Source organism: Bombyx mandarina, chromosome 12 (assembly GCF_030267445.1).
Source record: "Bombyx mandarina strain Sakado chromosome 12, ASM3026744v2".
Classification (NCBI taxonomy): Eukaryota; Metazoa; Arthropoda; class Insecta; order Lepidoptera; family Bombycidae; genus Bombyx; species Bombyx mandarina.
In genome coordinates, this window is record NC_143219.1 from 6,291,552 (window position 1) to 6,312,062 (window position 20,511).

General features: G+C 37.6%; 2 protein-coding genes and 2 long non-coding RNA genes across 4 annotated transcripts; 3 read left to right on the forward strand and 1 right to left on the reverse strand.

Annotated features, from left to right (window-relative positions):
* Positions 1-3,350: 3,350 nt before the first annotated feature.
* LOC149501768 (uncharacterized) lies at positions 3,351-7,703 on the reverse strand. The gene is made up of 5 exons (XM_089731782.1): positions 7,496-7,703; positions 7,188-7,279; positions 4,483-4,623; positions 3,679-3,810; positions 3,351-3,518 (listed from the first exon to the last, which is right to left on the reverse strand). Exons 1-5 carry the CDS (start codon positions 7,620-7,622, stop codon positions 3,351-3,353), a joined length of 660 nt encoding a protein of 219 aa, XP_089587908.1. The 5' UTR covers positions 7,623-7,703.
* Positions 6,413-7,093, forward strand: LOC114250800 (uncharacterized). The gene is made up of 2 exons (XM_028184826.2): positions 6,413-6,682; positions 6,911-7,093. The coding sequence occupies exons 1-2, from the start codon at positions 6,413-6,415 to the stop codon at positions 7,091-7,093; spliced, it is 453 nt and encodes a 150-aa protein (XP_028040627.2).
* A 3,019-nt stretch (positions 7,704-10,722) lies between the features above and the next one.
* On the forward strand, positions 10,723-12,175 carry LOC149501769 (uncharacterized). Its single transcript, XR_016323988.1, has 2 exons — positions 10,723-10,843; positions 11,947-12,175. It is a non-coding gene; the product is annotated as an uncharacterized LOC149501769 (long non-coding RNA).
* A 4,388-nt stretch (positions 12,176-16,563) lies between these two features.
* LOC114250801 (uncharacterized) lies at positions 16,564-20,370 on the forward strand. The gene is made up of 3 exons (XR_003625063.2): positions 16,564-16,652; positions 18,596-18,753; positions 20,120-20,370. It is a non-coding gene; the product is annotated as an uncharacterized LOC114250801 (long non-coding RNA).
* The last annotated feature ends 141 nt before the right edge of the window (positions 20,371-20,511 follow it).

Genomic DNA, 20,511 nt, shown 5'->3' on the forward strand with positions numbered 1-20,511 from the left:
ATTTAATGGTTTTGTCTGCAGCGGAGGCCCTCGAAAGATAGTCCTGGATCACCCTGTACTCCTCCGCCGATGACGGCAGGAAGCGGAAACCGGCGCCGTGGGGTCTGGCAGAAGGAGCCCTACCGAGGCGCTCCCTAATGGCCGCCATATGGCGAGACCAGTTCGGGAGAGCTTCCACCATGATAGGTGGATGACGGCGGAGCTCCTCCTGAGCCCGACCCCTCGGCCTCGGGGGTGGGGGAACTTGCGGTTGGGTAGGCTTGGGGCGTGTACCTACTGGGGTTGTGATGCGGCTATGGTCGCGTAGGACGTAGAGGGGATGGGTTGTTGGGCTTTGGTGGACTCGAGGTCCATATATCTGGTAGAGTCCAGATTGCCCGCCGTGCCGCTTAGGGCGGGGGCACCTCGAGTCGAATCCACCAGGATAGGGGAAATGGTAGGGGAGGGGGATCGGGGAGGGGATCTAAGTAGGCGTGGGGCTACCCCTGTCCTGACGGGGGCCCTCGGTTTGGGAACAGGTTTGACTGCTGGGATGGGACTCCCAGTAGGGGATGAGGATCGTGATGAGTCAGGAGTGGAAGATTGGGAGGAGGAGGGGGAGGAGGACGTGGCCTCGCTGTCCTCTCCCTCCGATTTAGAGGAGGGACCTAGTCGCGGTCGTTTGTCTTGGTCCTCCGATGAGCCCCGGTCGGACTCAGACCTGGCCTTCTTTCTCGGCCGAGGAGTCCCAGGGTAATCGGTCGACAAGGGAAGGGAACCTTCCCCCGGTCCGATCCCCTGGGAGACCCGGGCCGGGACCGAAGGTCCGGCCGAATCGTCCTTACCGGGGTCCATCGGGACCGGTCGGGTTCGTGGGATTGGGCGACGGGCGTATAATTCGTCCATTGCTTGACGTCCCTTCCGGGACGGGCCGGGTGTGCTGACGATGGGGGGAGAAGCCCCACCAGACATGGCTTGGCTATCCTTGGAGCAAAAGTCACGCGGTCATTGCATCGCCCCCACTAAGAATAGGAGTGCCAGAATTATTGGTCGATCGGTCCCGGTACTGACCCTATCGATCCATCCACTTGGTTAAATTAAATTAAATTAAATCAAACTTAGAAGCAATTAAAAAGCGAAAGCAAGAGAACTAATCGATTAATTATAACTATAAAAGTGGTGAGTATTAATACAATTAACTATTACTATTACGAATAATCAAAACACTAATCTAAACTACCGAATTTACAATAAACAACAATAAACAACAGTAAAAATACGAACTACGATAACGAGACGTTGGGCGGCTGCGGCCGCGTGCGCCCATCAAATATTAATATTATCTAGATAACTAACTAACTATTAATTGTAATAAAACAAGGTAATAAAGTAGGAAAATAATATAATGGATTAATAGAAAATAGAAAAAAATAAAAAAAAAAATAAAGAGAAAATAAAAATTAAAATCGTACCTGTAATAACTAGGTATAACTAAGGGTAATTTGTATAGTTAAAGCGATATTATAATTAAAGAGTCCAGACAACAGACCATCCGGCCACTAGCTCACAGGTTCGGTTCGCCCCAGATTTTAAAATCCAAAAGGACAAGTTTTGGATCAGGAAATCCAGGGTTCAACGGACAAGCGGCTCTAACCGTCAGGTTTAACCCACTCTAAATTATATTACTGATACCAATAGGAAGGAGACATGATAGGGAACCGCAGCCTGCAACCGTGGTGCTTAAGATAGATGATAATGGATGATAATAAATCGACGGGGACAGCTTATTAGTATTGGTCGGTATGCCAGATTGAATAGAGTTTAATACAAAAATGTTTAAATGGTTTGGAAAAAATATCACGGTTTATGTGGGTAGAAATGAAAATCGTTGAACTGCAAATTGTATATAATTGAGCCACTAGTTCTTATTCGCTAAGAGCGAGACGACACTACTACTTAAATTAAAACTTGAAATTTAACTATGAACATAATGAAAATAATTAGAAAGGGAATAAAAGGAATTGAATTTTACAACCAAGATGAAATGAAATCTAAATGGAATCAATTATACACAACTTACATTAGATACTTAAGCCTAAGACCTACCTGTAAGGGCGCCGACACCGCCGACCTGCAACAGGATTGGCCTTCGGGTGTTAGAAACAGCCTCTCCTAACCCCGAAGGGTAGGGGAGGACTGGGAACAGACACGGGCGGCCAGACTCGATGGCGCTCACGAAAACCAGTTTTATTACCAAATAAAACGGCTTCGCAGCTTTCACAGGCTGATCGACACCTACCCGCTATTAACCAATGTTAAGAATAGAATAGTGTCAATCAACTCACCTGTTCCCGGGTCCTGCGTTACGCTGCTCGGAATGTCTCCAACCCGAAGCAGCACCGCTAGATCACAACACACTCGCGTGGGATCACTTCCTGCACAGCACACAACACAGTAAGGATATCCTGGACGCACTGGTGTCCCGGGGATCTCAAGGTGGGTGGCGCATTTACGACGTAGATGTCTATGGGCTCCAGTAACCCCTTAACACCAGGTGGGCTGTGAGCTCGTCCAACCATCTAGCAATAAAAAAAAAAAAATTATGTCACATTCCCTCGAATCATATCTTTCTTGTTGTCTTCTCTCGACAAATAATTAATATGGTTTTAGGTTGGACGTCGAGACGGCGTGGTAGGTAGTCAACGTGGTGGTCGTCGGGGCGATCTTAATCTCGAAACCATAAAAAAATACCAAAACTCCAATCTGTGGCTTATTTTTTCTTTTTTTAGATGTAGCCGCACAACTTTAACTACACAGTTTTAATATTGTTATTATTCTTTTTTTATTAGTTTTAGTAAGTATTTATTATTTTTTATTTCGCAATACTCTAAAAAAATTGTACAATTTAGTCGACGAGCTTGCGACAAAACATGACATAGTTTGGTTTTGGGACTAATCAAATATCCTTCTTGGGGCAGTATTAGTTAGTTATTTACTCAGTTATTTACCACTATCCTGTCTGCTTCAATTTCATTATAATTATGCGTTTCGCTTTGTAGAGTGGAACAAGTGATGGAAATAAGTAGGTAAGATATAATTTTTTTTAATTGCTAGGATGGGTGGACGAGCTCACAGCCCACCTGGTGTTAAGTGGTTACTGGAGCCCATAGACATCTACAACGTAAATGCGCCACCCACCTTGAGATATAAGTTCTAAGGTCTCAAGTATAGTTACAACGGCTGCCTCAAGCCGAAACGTATTTCAATTCACGGCAGAAATAGGCAGGGTGGTGGTATCTACCCGCGCAGACTCACAAGAGGTCTCTCCCACACCGTAAAGTAAGTAAAAAATTAAAGCAGATAAAAATCATTTATTGTTTCTTATCTTTTGGCATAAATTCTATGTTGCAAATGGAACACACGAAGTTACAGTTATTTCCGTAGATAGTCGCCTTGAACGTCCAATTTCCATAAACAAAAGACCCGGCATAATAGCTGTCGAATAAGTCTTCGTAATCTAATTTGAACGTGTATTGACCCTGGAATTTTATGTATTCACAATTATTTGTACCCTGACACGGAAATACAATTTAAAATATCTACAGTTTAATTCCATAAATTTGCTTTTTATTACTTCAAATGACACAAATTGGGACCAATAGTTATCGAGAAAAATAAAACAAAAACAATTTAGTTTACTTTCAAAATAACGCATTGTGAGGTTGCATTCAGTTTTGTTTTCAGGATAGGCCTAATGAATAGATGATCACATGGTTTGTTCATTTGCAGCCTCATAACTTCTTTGCCGTTCGACGCGGCCACTATTTTCCCCTGCAAAACAAAAAATATAATTTGCTTTGTATGTTTTTGTATATTGGGCTACTCACCGAAGCTGATGTCAAGCTTACAAGATCGCTATATGCATTTTTCCTCCAATTTACGTCAATTTACGACGCATAATTGAGACTTTATTTTGGTAAGAGAATTATTATCATTTTTTCGGATATTTCGAAGTAATTAGACGTTGTAAAGCAATTAAATTGTTGGCTGGCAAGAGCAGGATTAGAGAAACCGAGATCATGCGCAATAGCGTGCAATTCAAAAGGCCTATGTCCAGCAGTGGAACTTTATAGACTGCTAATGATGAAACAATTAAGACTTCAACCTTGTATATCAAGGTTGACGATGAAGATACGTATCATATCTAATGAAAAAGTTACCAAAAGCACCCATTTGAGTTCATGAGAAATCCCTAAGTATTTGTCGGAGGCATCGGTTGATGAATGGATGTGCTGCGTGATGTCCTTTGTAAATCCTCGCATGATTATATTATTCTGATCGTAGTGATAAACGATCAAGTCAGCAGCACGGAAGATTGTAGTAGACAAGTGAGTGACATCTACATTTTTCTAATTTTTAACGAATAAATTCAAGGAATAAAATGACAGAAAAGATAATAAATAATGTAAGAGTCTCTAATTATTGTTGCTTAAAGCTCCATACTTTTGTAGGGGAAACATTTTCGAGAATAGTGATGTTGTAATATATACTGTTGTCATCAATTTTTACTGAGATCAAAGTGCAGTCTTTGTTCTTCGGTCCCTTACAAATTTCCAAATTTCTTAGAGCTATCTTAAATGAACCCTGAAAACAAAGATACGAAGACCATCAATTTTTTAGAAGGTACTATATTAATAATAATAGCATATTAAATAAAGTAAGTAGGTTTATTTTCAAAAAATTTAGATTATTTTTCATTAGGTAATGAAATGGCATGTATCTCACCTTTTCAAATAACTAACAAATAGTCTCAAACATTGATTTTCAATTCGATGATTTGAATGTCTGATATGCTATTGAAAGTACATACGAGAAGTACTTCATGCCTATATATTTTAAGCTGTTACAAAGACTGCTTCGCGGTAGAAATAGGCAAAGATGTGATCGATCCGTGCAGCCTCATAATATTTTTCCTACTATTTCTTAAAATTGAATAATTAGCCTTTCTGATGCTCGTCTAATTAAATTTACTAATATAAAAAAAAATGTCTTACGTAGCTATTTCCTTCCTTCGCATGAATAATGTAAATTGAAAGAGAAATTAATACAAGATACACTTTTAACATTTTGACGAAAATGTATAAATGAAATAAATTGTAAATGTAAAATTATTGAAAAACAACATTAAAGATCGCAGAACGCTGAGGAGACGCGGCATGTGCCGACCAATAGTTCAATTGATTTATTTAAGGCAAATTATGGGATTTTTTTAGAAGAACCAAACTGTTATAAGGCTCTCTTTAGAAGAACGATGACATTTATTTATCAGCCATCCATCGTAACGTTACGATAGAGTCGCAACAGAGTATAATTCAAATGGTTTATTTCATTTGAAGTTATAGATAAGAAAATCGGAATACTTTTTTCAAAAAAATGCTAAACAAACGGATTCGGGTATAGGTTTTATTGTAGACATGTTGGGATTGGAGCTGTGGCTGCATAATAGACAAAAAATCGGACAAGAACTTGAAGCGCCCTATTAATGCTCAGACTGGGAACGGGGAAAAGGTGTAGTTAGTGGAATTTACTACGCTTTTTTAACGGTAACAGCTGTCGCTTATTTACGTAGCTTGGCCCGCTGTAAAAGTATTGATACATTACAACAAGACCTTCTAGATTTGGAGCAATAACATAAAATGCTGTTTTCAATTTTACTGCTAATATTCTATAATATAGTCCCTAATGCTGGTGAATTATTTTCTCTAAGAACGAGCTGATATAAATCACTTTACGCTGCAGTTCAGATTTTGACATAGGTGAAAAGCGGGATACAGTGTTTTATATTGTTTATATTGCAGTGCTTGTCTGATGACTCCTCACCATAGAGCTAGTTAGTATTTGTACTTATTAACTCCATCCTCCTTACTGAGTCAAATTCACCCATCGTTGATTTCCCCCATCCTCCTATTTTGGAACAATTTGTAATTTGATTGTTATTATTAAAAGACCAATCATGGTAATCGCTCTGATACAGTCTAATAACAATAAAAGCTACCATAATTTCGTCAAAACATTTCATACGCGTGAATTATTTGTGCAAGTTAAATTTATTTAATCGTGATAGGCTGTAACTGCTTAGGTCTTCTCCTTTGTAGAAATTTGAAAAAAAATACATAAATAAAATAGTCAGAAGCTTACGGTCCATCTGTGTTTAAGTGAGCTCTGAAGGCCTCAGAAACTACAATTCGAATGCTATTGCACACTTTGACTAAAGTCTCGATTGATACAATTTATTTTGTCAATTAACACCTTAAGATTTATTTTTAAGATAGCATGTTTTATGTATTTATTATATTTATGTAAGTTGATACTTATAATACTTCTGAACGGAAAGATATGACGCGTAAGATATAGATGACAGATGTCAAAACAAATGACTAAACATGTCGTGCCAATAATTCTGAAATCATTTAGCTTAGGCCTGGTGATTGCTGCAGGTGGGCTTTGGGCTTGTTCAGGAGTTGATCCAAGACCGATTTACAAAGACCAACAAGTTTTGATAGGCGGAACGATATGGAGCCAAATAGTAATACCTCTGGGATTGATTATTTCTAAAGTTGTCGAAGATAACTTGGATAATTTTGTACACGGCTACTTTTTGATTTCCGGAGCTATTCTTTTGAGTGGAACCGGCGCGGTTCTGGTTAGTTTGGAACTGAGATAAAATTTAAGATTTAGGCTATAGTTGTTTACACGAACTTTTTTATTAAGAAGTATTTGTTTACGTAGAGTTTAAATAATGTTAGTTTGAGCACCTCAATTTTTTTTCGAAAATTTTTCACGTTTGTAGCAAAGCAAATTGAACATAGTATTTTTGATGAAAATGCAGAGGCGTAATTCGAAAGTAATACATTTTCTGTGTTTTTGTAAGATTGTTGGCGAGTACAAGATTATACAAAGACGACAAAGAAGAGCCCTCCAACAAGAACCACCAGTTCCTCCGAAATTCATTATTAAAGAGAAAGACAAAGCTAATATCGTGATTGGCATTATTGTGTTGATAGCAGCGTTATTTACGTTTTCCGAATTTTTAATTGTGATTTTTATGGATTAAAGAAGAACAAATTTATTTGTCTTACTTTTAAGGCTGCTAGGAAACAATGCTATAAATATTTCAAATTTAAACACCACCACAAACAATTTTATACCTGCTGCCTATCTTTGATCGCGTGGCTGGTCTGGTAATTGGTATCTCTGACTGCTTTACTGCTATATACACCACGGTTCCAACTTTGATTCCCTGTTGGAGTTTAATCTAATCTTAAAATAAAAATATCTGTTTATGAAAATAAATAAATATTTTTAATATAAAACAACAATACACAAATATTTGTCTCATATGCGAAATTCGGCCACTCATAATACTATGTGTACCGGAGAGTCTGTAGACGTGAATGCCTTGAGTATACTTTGAGTTCATGAGTACGAAGTCTAATTTGTATTATGTCTATCTTACCCTTCAAACTGGGAATTTGGCAAAATGCAAAACTTTCAACGAAAAATACTGCAATAATGTTCCCTAGGGTCAATACATTCCAGGCCCATTGAATATCATTTCCAGAACGACATCCTGTTTGTCCCATCTGAACATCTGCAACTGAACTAAAGGACGATCATTCATTCATTTATCCCTCGATTTCGTTTACCATACTATAGAGTCACTACGAAATGAAGAACAAAAATACTTGTGCTTATAATTAACAGTAAGCTCTTATGATATCTATATATTAATACGTGAAGCAAAAACATTGTATCCCTTTTTACGAAAATTGCGTGGACGGAGGAGTATGAAATATTCCACACTTATACAGAATATAGAGAAGAAGTGCACAATGCTAATATTTTTTTAAAATAATGCGTAAAAGATACATTAAATCAATAAAGAAAACATTACACACACTACATACCATGTATTTGACGCACACACGCATGCATACTTTTTATTGTCAAACTTTTGTTCTTGACGTCTGTGGTCAAATTAAGGATAGATTAAATATTGTTTGTCTTTATCAATATTTTTTTATAGTGTAGCCTTGGTGAAGTTTGTGATTATAGAAGTATAAAATACAATCATAACAGTGTAAAAACTTACAATTCCAATTAATTACAGTCGAATTTCGACTACTGCGGGACCTCTAGTATACTCGTAATTGACATTAATAAAATTGATATTTAAAAATTCACTTTCCAGTCATAAAGTTTGGAAAATGTAAATAAAACTGATATATTTACGTTTATTCTAATCTAATACAAAACAGTTTTCCAGCTCAGTTTTCTAGTTATTTCCCTTGTTTAAATTGACGCAATTATCGCGTTCCATTGCAAATATTTTTGTTGCAACTGTTATCAACTAGTAATTACTCATTCCTTAAGTCTTTCTCCAGTACAAGATTTTAAAATATCTGTCGCTAATCCAAAACCCTTGAACTGTACACAATGAATTTTACTCATTATGTGAGATCTGCTTATTTGTCTGTAGATTTAACTGCTGTAACGCTGGGTCTAGACCTGTTTCTTATTTCCATAATTGGCCAAATGGGCCACCAGGTTGTAAATGGTTAGCGTCGCTCATGTAATTTAGCAAGGTCAAGGACACGACCAAGACCACTCACTACCTTTTGCTGAAGACTGTTTTCAAGGCTAATTTGGTGAAGTACATATCATAGTGCTCCGGGAACACTGTCAAGGCTTATTTATGGTGAAGGCTTTATATTAAAGCCAGAGGGTACGTGGCAAAAATGATGACGTAATACGTACTGTCGAGTCGTTTCCCGGTCGAAATCAATGTGTTTCTATCAGAAATCGGGCTATTAAAATAACTGAAGGTCATTACTGACCTATAATAAAATCTTAGGCTGGGGCCGCTGAGTGCCTGAACATTGAGTTGTACTGCTATTTGTACGTATTCATAAAAATATATTTAAAGTGGATAAAAGTTCGGAAACCTACTTGATGAGGTATAATATTTGTCACTGGTGCCTCTTGTGAGTCTGCACGGGTAGGTACCACCACCCCGCCTATTTCTGCCGTGAAGCAGTAATGCGTTTCGATTTGAAAGGTTGGGGCAGCCGTTTTAACTATACGGAGACCTTAGAACTTATATCTTAAGGTGGGTGGCGTATTTACGTTGTAGATATCTATGGGCTCCAGTGACTGTTTAACACCAGGTGGGCTGTGAGCTCGTCCATCCATCTAAGCAATAAAAAAAAAATATATGAAGTGTATGAAACGGTATGTATGTGTATTTATATGATTTTGCACAAATTTTCAACATTGATCATGTTCGTCCATCGTTGTTTTACAACTTCGATTGGTGTTTATACATTACCAAATAATGTATTATAATAAAGTAAAGAAGTTTCACAATGAAGGCGTAACAATTTTTTTTTACTATAATATAAAAGTTAAGCCTTTCATAATTAAATGCCTCAAGTCAGGATTCCTCATATGTTATGTATACATACATCATACATACATAGGATATAAGAATATTTCTAAATGCGAAATGTGTTAAGATAAAAAAAATACACTGACAGAGAGTCACACCTGGATTACTAGACCAAACAAATTACTTAATTAACCAGTGTATTCAAAAGAGCCGAAGATTGATTCACATTGGGTCGGTCACATCTGTCGAGCCATCGACGCCAGGTGGGGGGGGGGAGAGTCCTCGAATGGACCAGGAGCGTGGGGCGTCCTCCAACCAGGTGGACCGACGGCTTAGGAAGTCGTTGGATGTGGAAGGCGGAGGACCGCATTATGTAGAAGGCATTGAGGAAGGCCTATGTCCAGCAGTGGGCAGATAAAGGCTGATGATGATGATGATGATGAAGATTGTTTTGCTCATGGTAGAACATATTGTAAGTCCGCCTAATCATTCAGTCTATTTCTGCCGCGTGGTAGTCATGCGTTCCGGTTTGAAGGCTGAGTAGGTCGTTGAACAATACAATTTATATCATTTACATTATCATTATAATTCAAACTCGTTTCTTAAAGTCGTTGGCAGCATTCACGTTGTGATGTTAATAGGCTCTGGGTACAGCCTAAGTTCAAAGGCTAGTTCACAATAAACCAAAAGAAGTGTACGGCGACCTTTTAATTCAAAACTTAAAGTAACGAAGTAAAATTTGTGGATACCACAAGGCTGTTTGGAAAACATCATATTGGCTTAAGAGCTCTAGAGAGAGATAAAAGTATGATGTGCCAGATCATGTGAGAATCATGTGAGAAAAGAGGAGGGTTGAATAGAGCTGAACATTCCTACCGTAAAACGTCAACGCCGAGCAGTGGGCGGCAGGAAATAACCCAGCCCCCGGATACAACCAGAGACCCGGAGCGGGACCAGTTTGCCGTGAAAGACTAAATCCCTTCGAAATACTGATGTGGAAGGACGTGGGAACCCACCACAATTACATCCCAAGAGAGTCATGGACAGAGAAACATTTAAACTGTTTCAAGGCCATGACCACGACCCTCAGTAATGAGGAAACCGACGCAAAGAGAGAGGGAGAGTGCCAGATCATATCAGATCAGATCTTACTCTCTGTTACCGAAACAGATTCGATGTCCAAGCATTAGAAAAAAGCTGCTGTGATTTGTAAAACAAACTCTGAATATGAAAGATATTTGTAATGAAATCTTTCAAAGCTGTTTTCAGTGCAGTGGAACAGAGACTTATGCAAATTTAAAACACGTATGCACTCAAGTATAAATATTGTTATCTTCATTAAAGTTAAGCCTTTTTGATTACTGCTACTACAAGAAAGACGCACGTAGCATATGGAAGTAAAATGGCGTTAGGATTGTGAGTATTACATTATTTTTTTTCAAATAAATAACTCTAATTTGAATTGGCTGGCACGCTCATGGTGCAGTAGTGGGATTGGTTTGAATTTACAGGTTTTTTGTTGCTTTAGATGGGCAGATCAACTCACGACCCATTATAGCTGTGTGGTTATTGGTGTCGATAGGCCTCATAGCGTGAAATATTAGGCTTAAATTGTATTGGAATAATAGCCCTTGTATTATTTAGAACAGGAGGCATTATTGCATCGTACCATAAAAAGTAGGACCTTGGTCTCGATTTAAGTATGTTCATATACCAAAAATGGTTACTAAGTATTCAATGTGACCAAGAAGCGCAGTGCCACAGAGTACGTTGAGCCGAGTGTCATTGGTTTGATTCCCGTTTCGGTCAAATATTTGTTTGACGAACAGGTTTGTTTGCTCTAAATCCCAGGCACGTGCTTAATTAATTATACATATGCAAACGGGTTTCTACGTACTTGATAACTCTACTGTTTAAAATTGACAATTACGTGCCTACTGTATAGAAAATCTTAGTTTGGAGTTAGATGACTGTGTGCAATTTGTTCCCGATTATTTCATCATCATCATTAGCCTATAGTAGTTCACCGCCGGATATATACCTCTCCAATTGCATGCCACTAAGCATAATTCTCGGCTTCTATCATCCAGCTCTTACCAACTGCCCTGCATAGATCGTCTCTCCACCGAGCCTAAGTGCGACTTGCACTACGTTTGCCAATTTGCGGCTTCCACTCAAAAACGCGTATACTTAAACGGTTACCGGTTCTGCGATTGCCATTTCAGTTTACTAATCTGCTTTGAATTAAATAATAATTAAATATAGGATGCGGTCATGTTTATTACAAAAATCGACTTAGTTTTAAGGGTGGATGAGCCGCGTTGTTTTTGCTTCAGTTTTATTTTAATAAATTCCAAGAAGTTCGATTAGCTCGAAAAATTGCACACGCATACACATCAAATAATTTGACAATATTTTAGCTGAAGACCCTTCTGAAGAACTGATTAGTTCGGACATGTTATTAAAGTGCTTATTATTATTTTTTCTAAACTACAATTAACATCTTCTTTTCATTTCAGTCTACTTATCACGGGTATTTTAGCGTTTGGAGCTTATTGGACTACGAAATATTTAATGAGTAGTCCTGACAACAATTTTTCTTCAACAACTATGATGCCGACAACGATGTCCTCAACGCTACCACCCGGGCTGTTATAGCGTAGTACTGTAGAATTTAAGATAACTGTAAATATGTTATTAATTTAAGAATGAAATTAAAAGAAAATTAAAAACCTACATGCATTTAAATATTGGTTATTTAAAAAAACAACGAGAATACGAAATGTTAAGCTGTCAAGATGATCTAGTAAAATCTAAATTCACACCAAAGAACTTGCAAGAGAACAGAGTGACTAAAACGCTTTTCCTGACTCACTACGGCTACTTACTCTGTCTATTAATCTAGGTCTAGGTAGTCTAGGTCTAGGTAGTCTAGGTAGTCTGTCTACTATCCTAGGAACTTGTGATGGGCTTGTTACAAGTCACGTTGGTATAATGGCCTTGTCTATTTTGACACGAGGCAATGCAATGAACGTGCTAACGGTTTCTAAAGTAGGGTAACATTTTTACTTATACGATAAAATTGAGAAATCGACCTCATGATTCAAATTGAGCGATGGCATACAAGTTGAAGTTTCCATGGGCTCTAGTAACTGCTCTACGCTGAGCCGTAAAATTGTCTGCATCTGTCATCTATACTAATTAAAAAGAATATGATACTAAACATTACGCGTATGTCGCTTATTACGAGGATTTGAAAATCAGGCTTATTACAGCAGCAGTGTTTTATAAATATTGATTGTTTCCGCTCATTAAGATGGTGCACATAATCGCGTCTTTTTTATTATTAATTGCATAAATATATATTTTTACTAAATATATAATATAAAAATGTTTTTAGATGTGTTGATTTAGTATGTTGTAATATTATATGAAATAGGCTTGTGTATTTATTACAAATGTTTATATTTATATTTTATTTTATTTCTTAACATCGTTTACAATCACACGTATCGTTTAGAGGTAACATAATAGTAATAGTTATAGTATTAAAAGGTGAACTGCTATAGAATATTTTGAAATAATATGTGAAGATTGTAAATTCCAAAACATATCAAAAAGTTGATAGCGTGTTAAGAATTCGCAATGGTCCACACTACCTATCAATGGCGGAGAAATAATGACATTTAAAAGGATAATATAGTGCTATATAAACTTCTTATTTTATTACAAACACGCGTATAATTGAATTTATAGTATGTCACGATCCGTGATGCGTCTTCGATTTCACGTCTCAAGATATATTATTATGTCGACTTTCACTTATCACACGGGCACTGCTGACTTCTCAGGGCTAAGTACATCGTGAGTTCTCTATCCATCTGCGACAAAAAACGTAACATCTGTGCTTAGTTCGAGTTTTTTAACGTTCTCGATATCGTAAAAGTTAACTCAAATTTGTATGCATTTGTATGCAGTTGGAGCGTTTGCTTACGTTTGCCGCTAGGGGCGCTGTTCCACTTCCACTGCTTTACTGGTGGTAGGAGCTCTTGTCCGCACGAGTAGGTACTACCACCCCACCTATTTCTGCCGTGAAGCAGTAATGCGTTTCGGTTTGAAGGGTGGGTGTTCACCCTGTTTTTTCCAACTCCTAAAACCGTCACTAGAGAGCGCTGTAATACGAAAATCCGTTGTCATGATACCCTTGTCATAAGTGACACTGTATCCTAGATTAATGATTTTTTATTGAATATACAAGTTTTTCTAATCCAAGTTTATTTTCATAATCATCCCTCGGAAAGTCGAACATGGTCCTTCGAGCCGGATAAGAAAACAACTAATGATAAACAACAATTTTAAGTGCAAAAGAACGTTACAAACCGTAATTAACACGAAACTATTTCGTTGCTAAGTACTAGTGAATGTGAAGAATGGGCCCGAAAAGTTATATTAAATTACAAACCGATGTTCAAAATAAGATATTTAAAGCACAGGTTAATTTCAAAAAGTCACCTACGTCTAGAATAACAAGGGAATATATCGAAACGAGATTGCAATTATCGGAACAACATTGGTTAAAGTTTGAAGAAAATCACCAGAATGTTATATTGGGATGCGAAAGTAACGATTATAGCTATTAAAGAAAAGGTACAATAACAAACGTTACATCGCGAACTGCATTCTGGCCAGGCTGGTTGGGCAAAAGGGCTTTATCTTCAGAGTCATCCAACGGTGTCAAACAAATATTCGATACGACAAATGATTGCTTGCAGGCTTTATCTAACCTTGGTATACCTGTATCGACATGGGACATCTTGATTATATATCTCATCACAATAAAATTGGATAATGAATCCCAGAAACAATGGAAACAAAAACTAAGCGAACAGGCTGATCGATTGCCTACACTAAGCGAGTTCCAATCATTCCTGGAATCAAGATATCGAGCACTCGAGTTTTTAGAACCAAACCAAAGAAGAGAGTCTAGAGGCAAAGATGCAGTGGATAAACCGAAGGTGTTCAGCGTGACGACGTCTGTATCCTGCCCATTCTGTTCGGAAGATCACTTGCTTTATCAATGCAAGAAATTTGTACAAGAAGCCATCGAGAATCGCCGGGAGTTCATCCAGAAGAGAAAACTGTGTTTCAATTGCTTCGGAGCTAACCATTCGGTAATACAGTGCAAACGACGCACGGCTTGTCGGTGCTGTGGCCGACGTCATCACTCGCTGCTGCACCAGGAAGGCGGCACTTACAATCCGGCCCTGGCGGGCCCTAGTCAGCCCACTAATGAATAGCGGGAGCCAGCACAAGAACCGCAGGCGGCGGATCACGTGGAGCGTGTTGTCAGCCATTTTTCTACAAGTGAAATGAGATCAAGTAGTCAAGTAATGTTAGCTACCGCATTAGTTAATGTATCCAACAAGGGATTGGCCGGTATTGTTGCAATTGCAGATGGCTGATCCAGGATATGGTACACCAAGCAATATAAATCTTCTACTAGGCGCTGATGTGTATAGTCAGGTTTTGTCAGAAGGCATATTGAGAAATCCACCTGGAACTTTGACAGCTCAAAATACACAGCTGGGATGGATTCTGTCGGGACGAGTTTAGGTTAGTGGGGATACTCCTTGCATTATTAGCGCACATACCCATGACAACTCAATCAATGATTTGCTGCGTCAGTTCTGGGAGATTGAAACTGACTAGCATCATCCACTTTTATCCTAGGAAGAAGAATCCTGTGAAAGATACTTTGAATCCACTACAACTAGGGACAGTTTGGGTCGTTATGTTGTAGGTCTTCCTTTTCGCGACAACAATCCACTTGCTCAAGAAGAAACTTGAAAATAATCCATTCTTGAAGCAAGAATAATCCAAGGTAATAAATGTAGCCACCTGGCTATGAATCATATAGAAGTAATTAATGACAAACAAGAAGCTGCTAAGCCAGGATGCGTTTATCTACCTCATCATGCAGTTGGTTGTTCGCGAGGACAAAAGTACAACGAAGGTCGGCGTTGTTTTCGACGCTTCGTGTAAGGGTACCAGCGGCAAGTCATTGAACAATGATTTATTGGTAGGTTCAAGGCTTCAACCAGAGTTACGACACATAATTATGAAATGGCGTACTTATCCTATATGTTTCGCAGCGGACATAGTTAAGATGTATCGAATGGTCAAGGTCGTACCAGAGCATACTGACTTCCAGATAATGTCACAAGGGTACTATCAAATGTAAGAAATCTAAAATTGTAAGACCAGTCTCCAAACTTTGCATTTTGCCTATCGCTTTTTAACATTACTTACCTGAATAACTGTAGATATTTCATGCAATGTATGTAACTTAAATGTATCTTTGGATGCATCAGCTATTAAGTATTTTGTTATTGTTTAGTTGTAAGTAAGTACGAACTGTTTAAAAGCAACCCTTGACTGAACTTTGTCGTTATTATGGCTTCTTTAATGTGTAAGTTTATATTTAGTTCATGTTGAGCAGTTCTTTATTGATTACTATTAGGTTAAGATGTTACGGTTTCATGGAGATGTTAATTGTACATGTAAAATTTGATGGCCTCATTGTTGGCTATGAACTTTTGTAGTTCATGGTGGGCGGAATGTTCACCCTGTTTTTTCCAACTCCTAAAACCGTCACTAGAGAGCGCTGTAATACGAAAATCCGTTGTCATGATACCCTTGTCATAAGTGACACTGTATCCTAGATTAATGATTTTTTATTGAATATACAAGTTTTTCTAATCCAAGTTTATTTTCATAATCATCCCTCGGAAAGTCGAACAGTGGGGTAGCCGTTGTAACTATACTGAGACCTTAGAACTTATATCTCAAGGTGGGTGGTGCATTTACGTCGTAGATGTTTATGGGCTCCAGTAACCACTTAACACCAGGTGGGCTGTGAGATCATCCACCCTTTAAGCAATAAATAAAAAAAAACTACATACAAATTTGAGTTAACTTTTACGCTATCGAGAACGTTAAAATACTCGCACTAAAGACAATCGTCGCCTTTTCATATTCAGTCGATAGTCACAGCAACGCATGGCTGGGATTTACTAACCATGTAGACCAGGCTTAAAAAAAATTTACTCACTAACCACCTATTGTATCGTCTGTTTCCCACGACATGTCACGAATACGCCGTGTGATACGAAAGTGTCTCATAAATTCATATTCATTACAATAATAGAGATATGGCGTTCGGATTGTAAGTACAAAACATTTTAATTGTATCGAAAAATTATGGTATTCAAATGATTTTATGCTCCGTAACATGAGAGAGGAATAGCTAGCATTGAGTCGTTCCATTGTCACGTTGTGTATTAATCACGTTGTTTAGCTTAACGTTTGTATGAAGCCTAAGCGGTAGGCAGCGGCTTGGCTCTGCCCCTGGCATTGCTGAAGTCCATGGGCGACGGTAACCACTCACCATCAGGTGGGCCGTATGCCCGTCTGCCTACAAAGGCAATAAAAAAAAAAAAAAACCCAAAGTCGTCCGGGGAACTCGTTTCGAGTAATATAAATCTCCATATTCAAATCCTTTAGCAGGTAAATTTTTTTCTTAGTAAATAAGTACCTAGCTCGAACGAAGTTATTTATCGTTGAGTTATTGCTTATAAGAGTTTGGTTAATTATTAGCGATAGGTTTTATTCTGAGCCTGCATGTTGGTATTTACCAATATCCTGTCTATTTCTTAGGCACAACTTAAGCTTCTCTTAAGCAAACATGATTGTCTCGTCAATCTACTAGATAATGACTCTAGACTTTTGAACCACGTGGCCCGTTTGATCAGCGTCTTTATTATATATAGTCTAAGGCTGGATGTGGTAACTACGAGTTTAAAAAAAATGTTTCCCGCCTCGTTTAGTTTGTGGCAACACTCTAACTGTAGTTCAATGAACTCCGACAACCCATAGACACTAGTGTGAGCTAATGTCTACACATTTACATTCGACAATCTTCTGTGAGTTACTTGCTCTTTGGGAAGCTTATAACGACAGAGGGAAGATCTTCCTTCCGTCGTATATTTCCCAAACTGGTGACCCCGACGTGATTTTATCTGCGAGAATGCGGGGATTGTGGTAGCCGAAGTTCTTGATGCGCTGATGATGAATCAGAAGGTTGCGTGTTCATATCACGTCGGGTCAACAGTTTGGGGAGGATTAAACGACGAAAGGAAGATCTTCCACCGAGCGGGTGATATTACTCGGTAGACCGACGGTCCAAATGTTGTTGTTCGGAACTTGTATATATGCGCTTTATCTTGAAAATGTCGTAAGCGAGATTCAGGCATCTGTCAATTATCTTGCGTTGTATGATGGCTACCCGCCACATGCTCATCTGTCAATGTTAGCTACTAGCTATAATAAGGGATTTATACCAGTGAACCCAAAATTGCGGTAGGCAACGGCTTGGCTCTGCCCCTGGCATTGCTGAAGTCCATGGGCGACGGTAACCACTCACCATCAGGTGGGCCGTATGCTCGTCTGCCTACAAGTAAAAAAAAAAACAAAAAAAAATTTGTGTCAAGTACCTTAATTGCCTTTATAAAAGAGTACACATTAAACTAATTCTGTTAGTAACAAATATACGGCCTAGCTACAGTAGTTTAACGTTTCATTGCTATATAACTTAAAGTCGTCGTTGCCTAAAGGATAAGACGTCCGGTGCATTCGTATGAAGCGATGCACCGGTGTTCGAATCCCGCAGGCGGGTACCAATTTTTCTAATGAAATACGTACTCAACAAATGTTCACGATTGACTTCCACGGTGAAGGAATAACATCGTGTAATAAAAATCAGACCCGCAAAATTATAATTTGCGTAATCACTGGTGGTAGGACCTCTTGGGAGTCTGCACGGGTAGGTACCACCACCCCGCCTATTTCCGCCGTGAAGCAGTAATGCGTTTCGGTTCGAAGGGCGGGGTAGCCGTTGTAACTATACTGAGAGACCTTAGAACTTATATCTCGAGGTGATTGGCGCATTTACGTTCTAGATGTCCATGGGCTCCAGTAACCACTTAACATCAGGTGGGCTGTGAGCTCGTCCATCCATCTAAGCAATAAAAAAAAATAAAAAAATGCGATTGGACAGGCATCCTCTTAATTCTTAATAATTGGGTAAATGTTTCTAATTTTTTTTTTCAGTTTACTAGTAACAGCTATAATAGCTTTCGGAACATATTTTGCGACAAAATATTTTATGAATCGTCCAGAAATTGATATGGAAATCGAAACAGAAGCTGCTACCGAAACGCATACGAATAAATATTATTTTTAACTTCACACTCTCTTCAGGATAATAGGTTTGTTTTTTATGTCTCAAAAATACCTCTATGATGAATTTTAATACAGTACACACAATGTGTGTGTTTTTTACACTGCACACAATGTGTTCAATCGATGTATAGGCAAATATACATAGGCAAAAACCGAAAAAGTCCTTTTCCCCTGTGTTCTACAGATTTTTTGTATTACAGCTATTAACGAGCTATAAGTGCTATCAATAAATATTTGTAACAAATTTTTCCCTACTATAACAAAAATTGAACACCAAAATTTTCCCACTGTTCCAAAAAAAGATACCAACTAAAACAAATGAAAAAATAGCATATCCAAAAAAAAATCTAAATGTTGAAGTAATTAATGTCAGTAATAATTTCGAGCGTTGGCTGAACGCGAAATTCGGTAAATTTTAATAATTCCTCTTACGTCAATGTTACACTATTCACGCTGTCGTTTCGAGAATATGAAATGAAGCCCTATATTGGAAAACCTATGTACAAGTATGAAACCACAGGGTAAATGTGCTGTTATAAACAGAACTGGTATCGTCAGAATTATTATTTTATTGTATCATTTATCTGAAATATTCTGAATTTGTTTAATTACTACATAACTGCAAACAAAAATATTGTGTTTTTTTTTTGTAAACACGTTTCGCTGAATCTCAAATTTAAGAGTAGTGCAAGAAAACATATTATATTTGCTAAGAGCAACTCGCCGTGTTTGATTGTGGTTGATAAGCAGCCTGTTAAATTAATTATTATTGGAAACAATGGCAGTAGCCGGTCTGTAAGTAATTTAAATAAAAATATTTCATTTTGTATGTAAATTCCCTTTAGCAAGGCAGCTCGATTTTCAGCAGTATATCACTGCTAATCGGCATAGTTTTTATATTTTTTATTTCGAAATGTTCTGCTTTCTTTGTTAATAATTCAATTAAATAAAAATTTCAAGAATACGTAATGAATTAAAATTTGTTTAATGTTTATTGTCATTAATAAGTGATTAAATCTAACATAATATTTTTACTGAACTTCAACAAAATCAAAAGGTTTTTTTTTTCAATATTAGAAATATTTTTCACCTGCATGAGCAGCTGGGTGGGATTATAATAGTAGCCCCTCATGTGAAGTTACTCGCGTCTATCAATATTAAGTTTTACTTTTGCAAAAAGTAAGTAGACGAACTCACAGCCTGACTTTAAATGTACTATTATTAGCTCATAGATATCACAACGTGAAGATTTCTCTTGAGACACAGGTTGAATTATCAATGAATTATCAATGCGACGTGACGAATGAAAAGAATGTCGTTTGTCTTTTGTTCGTTTGAAACATAATAAAATTAGTCTCTTGAATATGCTACTATATATTTTTTAATTTTCAGAGCACTTTTGGTAGGAGCCATCATGGTGTCCATATATCTTGGAGGCAAATATCTATTAGAAATGGACCGTATGAACAATGACGTGCCTATGGCGAATTTAACTGGTCTAGGTTGAGAAACACGTTGTTTTAATGTTACGTTAATTTAAATCTGTTAAATTAGTTAGTTTTAATTTATTCTTAATTTTAGGCGAAGAAAGGATAGAACGATTGTTGTCTGGAAAATTGTATTGATATGATTTATAAATAAAATGTTTCAGTGAATATGTCATTAATTTAATTTTAATCGCTAAAACGTCCGTATATTGACAGCCATCTTACATGATTAAATTTATGTATTTTATCTTCATTAAGTTTCATATTATCTAAATATAAAATTATGTCATACCATTT

Coding starts and splice junctions, on each gene's coding strand:
- LOC149501768 (XM_089731782.1), bottom strand. CDS start 7,622: ATGGGACAAACAGGATGTCGTTCTGGAAATGATATTCAATGGGCCTGG. Junction 7,280..7,495: donor CCAAATTCCCAGTTTGAAGG/GTAAGATAGACA, acceptor AAACTCCAACAG/GGAATCAAAGTTGGAACCGT. Junction 3,811..4,482: donor AAAATGTTTCCCCTACAAAA/GTATGGAGCTTT, acceptor TTTGTTTTGCAG/GGGAAAATAGTGGCCGCGTC.
- LOC114250800 (XM_028184826.2), top strand. CDS start 6,413: ATGACTAAACATGTCGTGCCAATAATTCTGAAATCATTTAGCTTAGGC. Junction 6,683..6,910: donor GTGGAACCGGCGCGGTTCTG/GTTAGTTTGGAA, acceptor TGTTTTTGTAAG/ATTGTTGGCGAGTACAAGAT.